At 37.2% G+C, this 11,034-nt stretch overlaps 1 protein-coding gene across 1 annotated transcript; it reads right to left on the reverse strand.

Moving 5' to 3' along the window:
* Positions 1-3,707: 3,707 nt before the first annotated feature.
* On the reverse strand, positions 3,708-10,588 carry LOC117822074 (N-fatty-acyl-amino acid synthase/hydrolase PM20D1.2-like). Its single transcript, XM_034696700.1, has 13 exons — positions 10,295-10,588; positions 10,094-10,180; positions 7,435-7,670; positions 7,234-7,320; positions 6,983-7,116; positions 6,713-6,832; positions 6,520-6,595; positions 6,362-6,423; positions 6,207-6,285; positions 5,101-5,172; positions 4,843-5,008; positions 4,626-4,725; positions 3,708-4,358 (listed from the first exon to the last, which is right to left on the reverse strand). Exons 1-13 carry the CDS (start codon positions 10,512-10,514, stop codon positions 4,229-4,231), a joined length of 1,569 nt encoding a protein of 522 aa, XP_034552591.1. The 5' UTR covers positions 10,515-10,588; the 3' UTR covers positions 3,708-4,228.
* Positions 10,589-11,034: the final 446 nt, after the last annotated feature.

Raw genomic sequence — 11,034 nt, forward strand, 5'->3', positions numbered from 1 at the left:
ATCCTCTGGAGACCCCTGTCAACTGGGTGATGTTGGGTCCTTGCCTGACCCTTCTGATCAAAATTTCTATTACAACTGTGATGGTCGTGTAGGCCATCGCCAAGCCTGCCCTAGTGGGTTGGTCTTCAAAGAGTCCTGCAGCTGCTGTACCTTTCCCTAAATTCATGCATGAAAGCAATGCTTAGTAGGTGTATTACTTCCTTTGTTTGAACAACTGATGAAATAAAATATTGACAAAATACAAAGGGAATTTCACAAAAAATAGGGACTTGTGACCTTTTGAAAATATTCAAAATGTCTCAATAAAATTTCTTCTGATTTCCCTGCTGAGATGTAAAAGAAAAATAAGCTTAACATTTTGTATTCTTGCTTTTAAAGGCTCCAATCATTTAACAGCATTAAGGTAATTAAGTTGTATCATGCCATCGCTGCTCAACTGCTTGTATACTTGAAGAGTGGTCATTTCCTTCCAACCTTGTCTGTCAATTAACATTATTTATATTATTTAAGTTAGAAATACATGATCAGACTATGTGTATCTTATTAATGTGGATGTTCTTGATGCTTTCCCTGTACTTATTTATGTTAACAAGCCTTCTCTACATCTTTTTATCTGTTTGTAATTGTTTTCAAGTACCAAAGACTAGCTAATGGGTGTGTCCTCTATGATTTGTATGCAGCCACATTTGTATTACGCAATATGCAAAACAGCTGCTTTAGTTTGGCTTATAGAGTGTATGTCTTAATCACAATATAAACTACTACATGTTAATTTATATGTCAATAACAACAATAAAATAATGAACTGATTACAACAGGTTTACATTTTTTTTGGTTTTGTTCTGTTTGTTGCTCTTTGTCTATGTGAAGCAATATTGTTACTTCACGTCTTTTGACAGTATCTGTATCTGATTAAGTAGCTAGTGTAAACAACCTTTTTTAACGAAACTCAACTTTATTTATATAGCACCTTTCGTACATATAAACATGCAGCCCAAAGTGCTTCACAAAATAACAGAGACAGAAAACAACAGCAATGTTATCATTAAAAAAGGCATTATTATAAATAAAATACTTAAAGATAAAATAAAATCAATATAGTAAAATTAATAAAATAAGTAAGAGTGGAGAGAACAGTTAAAAATAAGGTAGCATTAACAAGATCAGATGAATACAAGAAATACATAGATAAATAAATACTTAAATAAGATAAATAAATGTTAAAGCAATGATTATAATGCAGTCCAGGGCTAAAAATAAATTACTCCGAATTAAAAAGGCAAGTCTTAAGTTTACTTTTAAAAACACCATGAAAACACCCAACTATTTATATCCTGACAAAGACCATTTAGGTCAAGTTGACCATCTATAGCTAAAACACACAACTTAATGGATTTCTTTCAATACAACAGAAACTTCATAAGCTTTTATTCTCAAGAGAACCTCACAGTTCCCTTAACTTACTACACTGAACATGATTGTGCACTTGCTCTCATCATTCGTTTATGCAAAGCACAATTATCTAATGAACCTGTGGTCATGTCAAGCTGTAGTATTAGTCTCTTTGTTACTGTATCTATTCAAGTTACTGTAAGAAAATCCAAGATCATTGAGGTCTGTGCCTCATGCATAAAAAGTTGGATAACAGCACCAAGCCATCCAAGAGAAACAGGCAAAAGTTTTAATAAACTTTTTTCTGTCACAATTTTAAACCACATTTTGCCACACTTGAAGTGGCAGCATACTAGATCCTAACTACTGTCAAAACTACCAAAAAGGGTCTCTTAACAGGGTAGATGGAGTGATTGATTGTCCATCAATAGAGAAAAGGCACTAGAGATGGACAGATCAAATAAAGACATGGTCTTATGGTAAAATCAGGTCTAACAATGTTATAAAAGAGAGCTGACTCTCCATTATTTTCATTGCGTCAGCATCAATACATTATTATCCACATAGGTCTTTGATTGTTGCCACACTTTCTGACAGTTTTAACTCAGACTCTATTGAACATGATTAAGCACAGTTAAATCATGGAGTTAGCCCAAGAAGCTACCTCTATTGATTTTTAGTCATTACTATCAACTAAGGACCGTATAAATCGTAGTATCATAGATCAGTACTTATGTTTAAATAACTAAAATAACTGATGTCTGGTTGTGTATGAAAATTCAAACATTTTGGGACAGTGTTATCCAGATTCTTGATGAGATTTTGCACTACAAGATACCTAAGGAGCCACGCACTGTATACCATGGACTGCTACCTGAGGATTTAATTCTAAGGGAAGACACCTATCTCTTTAAAGTCTTGATCCTGGCATGTAAGAAAGTCATCACAATAAACTGGCTAAAATGTGAATCCCGCTCAGCCAGGACAGGGGTTGGGCATAATCGAGGAAATAAACTCCATGGAAAAACAGACTCATTATTTAAGACTAAAGGCAGGACTATATGAACAACGCTGGGCAAAATGGACTGCATACAAGAGATACTGCTCATCATTATTCCACCTGGCTTGAATGTGAAGGTCAGACACTGAGCTGTAACCACCCTAAGTTATCATGTATTGTCTTTTGTTTAGTCCTTCTGTTCAGTGTGAAAAATTTAAAATCAAAAGTTGTGATCTGCTTCAAATAAAGAAAAACTTGATGCAAAAAAAAATCTATCGATCAGTAAATAACATTTAGAGCTACAAAAATTGCATTTTTTTTCCTGTGTTTGAAAAGAGATTCTAAAACATGTCAACGCCAGACATGCCCACCATACCATGGAATTTAATAGCTACACAATCGGTTCTTATTAACAGGATGAACTGATTCATTGTTAGTTAGTACAAGAAAAAAATAAAAAATGAGTCAAATTTCATTTTTTTTAAACATAATTTCTAAATGCATTTCTTACACACTTTTTGACATGCAGAACTCTGTTAAGAAGGCCCAATGAAATAAAATTAAAGTCTCCAAATGCACAAAATGTTCTGAACATTGTACAGGACACAGGGTATGAGCACATACTTGGACAAAATAATTGAAATCGCTGTGATTGGCACGACCTTGAGTTTGCTCTCTTTTGTAAACCACGCCATCTGCTGTTTCAATACAGCCAGTGCAGTACTGTAAAATTTGCATCATGTAACTAACTGTTGTCGTTAACCTATGTTTATCATTCTTAACAAGACTTGTTCTATTAACTACATTATGACCACATAATGCCACTTTAAGGGTGCAAGTAAATATTAAGGCTGGTTTATAAATTAATGTTTTAAAATGTTCTGTTTTTCCATCCCATATGGAAAACAAAAAGGAAAAAAACACCAGTCTTAATCGTATATTTTTCTCTGCTTTTCTTTTCTACCTCCTAAATCTACCCAACCCTTTTTGCTGTATACATTAGGGCCACCCCCATTAATTACAGCAGAGAAAGAAGTTCTCTTTATCTCCTAATCATATTTACCTATCACATCTGCTTCATTGTATTATTACACCATTTCCATTTTTCACTTCTTAGAAAAAAACCCCATTCATTTAATTGGACAGTTTCTGCTCTTCAGCCTCCACACTTTCAAGTCTTAAGAGCATCCACATTAGTGAGACTGAGACTCATGCTTAAGAGTTGGATCCAAACCTGAGAACCAATCTACGTCACATCCAGCATGATATCCACGAGGATTGGACTTTCTGCACACAAGAGTCAAATATGAGAATAAAACATTCAAAGAGTATTTAATAGTATGTGCAACAACTTCCTCAGTGCATTTTTATTCTTAATGATTTAAAATCAACATTTTGGCCTTAACAGCATTCATAACACTGAGAAGCAATCTTTAATAGTGTCAAAATTCACAATTTTAAGTTCAAGTGCGCAGGTATTGTATTACTATCACCCAACCAGTGTTCATCAGTCATTTCATTAGTTTATAAAATCATTATCATACAGTCAAAAATAATCACAGCAGTCTGTCATATATTCTTTTGCATTGTAGAATTCTCCAGATAAGTTCACCACAGTGTAAAGCAAGACTTTTTAAGAGCCTTGCGTTTGTTGAAAAGCTGCAATTACAAATGCATTTGAAAAAGTACTTTCTGGTTCTACTCTTAAAAATTTTGTTTACATTTTGTCTAAAATTTTCAACCACATACTGTACGTCAAAGTCCAGCCAGGTGTCATTGATATCATTCAGGATGACAATTTCAGCAGCTTTTGAAGTGCAGTTGTTGTCTTACTCCTTAGAGTTCATGGACTGAGCTGTGAGGCTCAGGGAGCTTTTGAATGTCGCAGTTTTGAATCAGATGGAAGTAAAAAACGACAAACTCTTCATAGTTCTTTTTGGAAATTCTTTCATTGATGCCATGGAATCTAAGAAAAGAACAAAAAAAAAAGCTTTCTTTATGGTTTCTAGAAAGAGAAAATTTGTCACTAAAATCAACTCCTTCTTTCTGTTTTTGCAGGAGAAGGGCTTATGTAATTCCATAAGGTTAGTTCTACACAAAAACTTCTTCGTACTGATATTTTAAAAGAATCTTTACGTATGATTTTCATCACAAAGCAAGAAGAAAGATCTCTTTTGTTGGAGAAGCTGCTTTCTAGTTTTCAAATAATCTGCACAGCATACAACATTCTTACCTCTGAGGATCACCAGGTTTAAACCAGATAGGGGCAAACCGATAAATGTCATTGGTAAGGTCCTTGAAGTGTCGACTGTCCGTGTTCCCGACACAGATACCTGCATAATGAAAACATTACAATTTCCAAAGCTACAAATAACAAACTGGTGTATTAAACGACTATGCATCACCCGTACAACCCCAGTTTTAAATGATCAAATCTGTGTGGATTATACCTGGTGCAACTGTTACTGTTGGAAACATATCCAACACTGTCTTCTTAATGATCTGGAAGCCAAAGGACTTTTCATCAGAAGAGCTGACAGGCAGAGGGTCGAACCCATCAACAAGCTCCATCTTCACTCGCTCGTCCCCCACAGTAGACTGGATGAGGTCCAGTACCTGACCCAGAAAGCACATATCGTGTTCAACTAGGAACATTCATGTGGAGAAAAAAAGGGATTCTCAAAGAAGTGAACAGTTTTAATCTCTACCTCTTTTAATGTCTGTGATGAATGTATTCGTAGATTAACATAGGCCTCAGCGAGGGAGGGGATGACGTTCACCTGAACATAGCAAAGAGGTCAGGAATCAGGATTCTTACTTTCAAAAGAATGAATTACTTGCAGTTTAACGGTTTCAATGTTTTATTATAAAATCAGAGTGATTTTTGTTGTCTTGGAGTGGGGTTGTATGTTGTTGTTGTTTATAGTAAGTGTATTATCCACAGGATATGCTGCTCAGCTCTGCCCTGTTATTGAAAAATAGGCCGGTGAACCTACAGAGAGCTACAGAAGATCAACTGTGTCACGTAACTTAGCTAGTTTTAAGAAAGTCCGACTCCAACACTGATGGCGGTGTAAGTGTACACTTTGCTTAGAAGTTTCGGATCTATTTTTGGACCCAACGTATTTGTGTTCTTCTGCCTCCACAGATTCGCTGTTCTGGTCTGCAGGTTTTGAAAAAGACCAAAATACAACCATGCTTAAAAAAAAAGAGGGATTCTTACTACTATGACATGCTGTTTATCTTGGACACAAGAAGACAACTTTATGAACTGGAGTACAGAGAGGAAGAATGAGACTCAACGAAGATTAAGAAGGGAGAAAGTTCTTAAACTGGAGTACAGGAGAGATTCCAAGTTACCTGGCAGTCCATGAAGACCAACCAAGTACTTCAGGATCTTTCTGAGTCAGAGGATATTAGCGGCTACAGTCCTCACTCCAGAAATCCCCTGCCTCACTGATTTCAGACGAACTGTTTTTCAGACTTTCAAATTTTTTCTGAAGTTAAATTGAAATACCAAAAGCCAAATGAAGTGTCTTTGAAGTCAGTTTTCAGCTTTCATTTTTTTCACTGCTTGATTTCAGCTCACGGTCCACACAACATGTAATAACAATACAGCTAAACTATGTGGTACAGTTGACCCCATCTGTGGTGGTTGACACCCTAGCTTTTATGTCAGTTCATCCGCCAGTTTCTCAATAACAGAGCCGAGCTGACCTACTTCTTCTGTTGCTAATACACTCACTATTGACGAGAACCTAATATAACCCCACTTCAAAAATACCAAAATATCCCTTTAATTTAAAAACTGTACCTTAACTCCTGAATTAAAAATGGTGACTGCTGTGGTTGTCCTTACAAAAGCGTTGGTGTCAGGTTTTCTTTCAAGTACCCTACAAAGAAAAACAGATGAATTTTTGAGGACAAAATCAAAAGAAACATGTAGAAGGTATTTTACAATGTAGTTACCTTCCAAGTAGTGGGGCAAACAGCCAAAAATTCGACATTATGAACTTCATTGGGAGCTTGAACTAAATTCAAATAATAAATAAGTGAATAACATTGGGCAAATATTGAATATAGTGGTAGATGTGGTGTTTGAAGGACAAGGAGTTAATTTCCCTTACCTTATGGGCCAGATGCTCAAAGGTTTCACGTTCAGGCCCATGACCAAATAATCTTGGCATGGGGTTATCTTCTAATCTGAAATGATGTTGCAGTCAAAGACTTGGATTTTGGATTTTTGTACATAAAGAGGTAAATATTTTGAATATAGATAAACATTAAGACCAAAAGTCTCTTTGGAAAAAGTCCTCTCACCTTTTGACTGCTGCAGCCAAGATCCCAATGCTGGACTCACGGGGAGGCATTGAGGAGTGTCCCGGGGCCATGGACACGCTCAGTTTTACCGTGGCAGATCCCTTTTCACTTATTCCAATTCTGCAAAACACACAACGTTGTGACAAACATGTAAAAAAAAAATGTGGATCAGTCACCTTTATATTTGCTTTTTACACAATTTAATGGGAATGGAAAACGTTGGTACTTCAATATGTCAAAGTTGTATACTAAAGCTGGGCAGGTTCTCACAGAGCTGCAGGACCATCAAGACCACTGATGATTCCATCAAGAACAGCCAGGCCCTCATCCAGGACAAAGTGCAGCTTTACACCACGCTGCTTCATTAACCGCACTATGTTCATTGCCCCCTTGTAACCACTGACCTTTAAAAAGAAATATCAAGTGACTCAGACATTCAGATATTTAATTCACATGTTAATCCAGGTGACAAAAAGAAAAGGTTTTATGAATATTTCAAGGGTTATGAATTATTAAAATACTTCTTCATCATGACCGAGACCGATGTAAAATCCTCTGCGTGGAGCATAGCCTTTTATCAGCAAGTACTCCAGGGCCTGAAGAATTCCCTGAAAGAAATGAAGCATAACTGTTCAGCCCATTTAGAACAAAGAGATACACTAATATTTTGCTAAACCTTGATTTATAGCAAGGTCAAATAAAGTCAAATTTTTTTCTCTAACCATTACTGGGCTTTTGTCATCTATGGTCCCTCTACCATAGATGAAGCCATCTATCTCCTCGGCAGAGAACGGTGGGGCCTCCCAGCCGTCTGATTCTGAGGCGGGGACAACATCGATGTGGGCCAGCAGCAGATACGGCTTCAGGTTAGGGTCTGACCCTTGTACCAAAAAGAGGTGGCTGTAGTTGGCCACCAATTCATGACGAACCAAGCTTGAAGAAAAAACCGTTGGGAAAGCTGACAAAGAAAGACGAATACAAGTTTAAATGGGGATCTCATCCGTTTAAACAATTGGACCAGCTGATTGCTTAACATTTGAAAAGTTGCATCATATAATGGAGTGCATTGAACAAAGGTTCAATGTGTTAAAAAAGCAGAGGACTTTATCACTGTTAGAGCTCTCCTTAACAAAAAAATACTATTGCCCTGCTAAATGTGGGATTAAGTACCACTTTGGCTTAATGGGACTAAAAGACATGATATTGCAGCCTCTTCATAAAACTATTTACCCCATCACTTTTAGCCAATCAAGAAAACTGTATTAAAATGCAGATCTGTTTATAGTTCATTAATGTTTTATGTCATAATTTTCAAGCAAAATGTCAAACATTTGCTGGTTCCAGTTAATTATATGTGACCTCATACTTTTTTGTGTAATATAAAAGTTGGGGTTTTGGTGTTATCAAACTGTGATGGACATTTATAATTTCTTTGTCTGATAATTAAAAGACAGCAAATAATTTATGTATCATTAAATAATATATGGCTCCTGTGGCTCAGTGGTGGAGTGGGTCCTTTATTAATCAGAAGGTGAGCGCTTCGATCCCAGGTCCAATAGTCCACATGCTGTGTGTACTTTCACAGCACATTGAACCCCAAATTGCCCCCGATGGCTGTGCCAGTAGTGTGTGAATGGGATTAGTTAACACTCATGGGCACTTTACATAGCTCTGCCATCAGTGTGTAGGGTTACCAACTGTCCCATATTAGCAAGGACATCCCGTATATTGGGCTAAATTGGTTTGTTTCATACAGGACCTCAATTGTCCCTTATATTGACTATTAACTCTTGAAAATACAGCAGACTGCACTCTACAGATCCTAGATCAGATAAAACGGCAGATCATGTGCCAATCAAACCGCCTGTCATCAAATCACAGGCCCCCTTACACACATCAGTTGAATACAGCGCAAATGCACCAAGTCCTGCAAAGAAGTGTGGAGAGGATTTTCTCTACCTGATGGCCGTTAAATGGCCCGACTCAAGAAACAGATGCAGCACAGAGCTGATCAAAAATGAACTTCAAATATCTGTAAATTGTGACTTGTCATGTAAGGACTTCTCTCTGGCTGTGCTAAAGGACAAAATACTGCTTGAGTCAGTCAAGAGCAGCAAAAAGTATCCATGGAAAAAGTACATTTAGTGAGTCATACTCTTCTTTTGCATTTAATTTTTCTTTTGCCTGTTTTTTAATGTAAAGAGTGAAATTGTGGTTTCTTTAAGGTTTATTCATATGAGGTTACATAATGATACAGTAAGGATTAAAGGGAATATACACACTTTCTGCATTTCCAGTTGAATCAGAATGTGAATATACACTGTATTCACACATCATGCTCACCACACCATGACACTGTGCACCTGTCCCTTATTTAGTAGTGAGAAAGTTCATATAGGAAGCTGACAACAGTTGAAGAACTGTTAACATTTTTGAAAGTTCTGGGAATCTGTGTTCAGCTCTTGAGTGACCCAGCACCTGGTACTTTGGTAATTATTGTGGTGATGACAATTTAAGTGTTGATGATGATAATGGAAGGTCTTAAATTGTTTGGTTGCTTCATTGTAGATGTTCCTTATCTTACTATATATATATATTTTTTTTAATCCATATTTACTTTTGTGCATTGCCTTTACACTGCTTGGCAGTACCAGCATCCAGATGGACTTGAAGCACTTTGTTACTCTTACTGATCTTGTTTCCTCTTGTCTAGATCTTTGCTTGTGTTGTTCTTGTTCTTGTAAAAGCGTCTGCTAAATGACATTGTAACATTGTAACATTGAATAGAACACAACATGTCTAAAAGTTAATTTTTGACATATCACTTGATTGTAATGTACTGTATTATATTTTATTTTACATTTTATTTTCCTAACTTGAGCTGGGGCTTGAGGGAGTGGAGTGGTGGGAGGGCAGTTGTGTGTGTGTGTTTAAAAACAGAAAAAGACTGTTAACTATTATACTGTATTGGTTGTACTGGAATAATTTTGCAAAAAAAAATTAAAAAAAAAAAAAAAAAGTTAAATTTTAATGAGAAGCTGTAATAAAAGTCACATGAAAGACTTACCTATAATCTAACTAGTAGGCTGAGCTTGTCTGCTAACAGTGGAGTAAAACATGATAAACTTAGAAAGCCCTTATTACAACTCATAACAGCACGAGTTGGTTTTAATGTGTTTTACAGTTCATTCTAGTCATTAAGGGAGGAGGGAGGGAAGCAATCTACCCACACAAACAACTCTGAAAAGCACATGTTCTTACATGCAGTCTTAGGTAACATTAGCAACAGTTAGCTTAACTTTTTAGCTAGTAGCATAGCCATTTTTGCAGCTACCTCAGCATTATGAAAAAAGCATATTTCACATAATGTTCCAGTTTTACCTTTTCGGATGAGCCTGTCAAACTCACGCAGAGCGGTCGTGTTGCTCTCTGTCTCTGAGAACGACACTGTGGGGATCCGGACAGCCTCTGAATGAATGAACAAAGACAACCATGCTCACATATCTACCATGTGTTTATTGTTGCCTTCATTGTCACTTCGATCAGCTGCTTTCCACAAATGCAAACAGCAGTTTTACCCACCTTTAAAGTTAGCAAGCAGCTCCTCTCTCTGGTGTTGGTCTATGACAAGCTGGATGTTATTCGTCTTCTCCCAGTGTGCCAGCTGAAGCCCGGCGTTTACATCCAGTGTGAGTGTCCTTATAGATGCTATAGTGAACAGCAGTAAGGCTGTAATAAAGAGGCTACTAATAACAATCTTTACAAACTTCAGTATCCTGAACTTCGGCCCCGTGTCTGTCATTGTGGTTTGTTTTGATGGCGGCTGTGGGACTGATTCACTGCATGGTGCTGTGTGCAGACTGAATGAGGGTTATTATGCAGCGAGAGCCACCTACTGGTGTAAAGGAGACAGTCTCACCTACTTTCTGTAAAATCAATGTTTGACAACAGCAAGTGGCTGCATATTTCACCATTATGCAACAAAGCACAAATGTACCTTGCACCTGTAATCTTTCATTACTTGGAGTAGAGGGGATTTATTTAGTATGCAGATTTGTGATTTCCATGTATTCTGTCACTTGCTGGCCTAGAGCTGGACAGCCTGGAGTCAGTGGCTGAGAGGAGGTTGATGGACAAACTGCGAGCCATCCTGGATAACCCCTCTCACCCTCTTCATGATGAGCTGTGGCTGATGGGGAGCTCATCCCCCCCATGAACAGATCCATACCATCCCTGCATTGTCTGTCACACTCCATCAACTCTGACTCTCTTGACTGCTGCTGGCATTATATTGCATAATATACTGTATTCTAATTATCTTT

This window comes from Notolabrus celidotus, chromosome 11, assembly GCF_009762535.1.
Source record: "Notolabrus celidotus isolate fNotCel1 chromosome 11, fNotCel1.pri, whole genome shotgun sequence".
Taxonomy (NCBI): domain Eukaryota; kingdom Metazoa; phylum Chordata; class Actinopteri; order Labriformes; family Labridae; genus Notolabrus; species Notolabrus celidotus.

Excerpts from the sequence above, each read along its gene's own strand:
- LOC117822074 (XM_034696700.1), bottom strand. The coding sequence starts at position 10,514 with ATGACAGACACGGGGCCGAAGTTCAGGATACTGAAGTTTGTAAAGATT. Across the intron at positions 10,181-10,294 it reads GCTGCTTGCTAACTTTAAAG|AGGCTGTCCGGATCCCCACA; the intron begins GTGGGTAAAACT and ends TCATTCATTCAG. Across the intron at positions 7,671-10,093 it reads TGACAGGCTCATCCGAAAAG|CTTTCCCAACGGTTTTTTCT; the intron begins GTAAAACTGGAA and ends TTTCTTTGTCAG.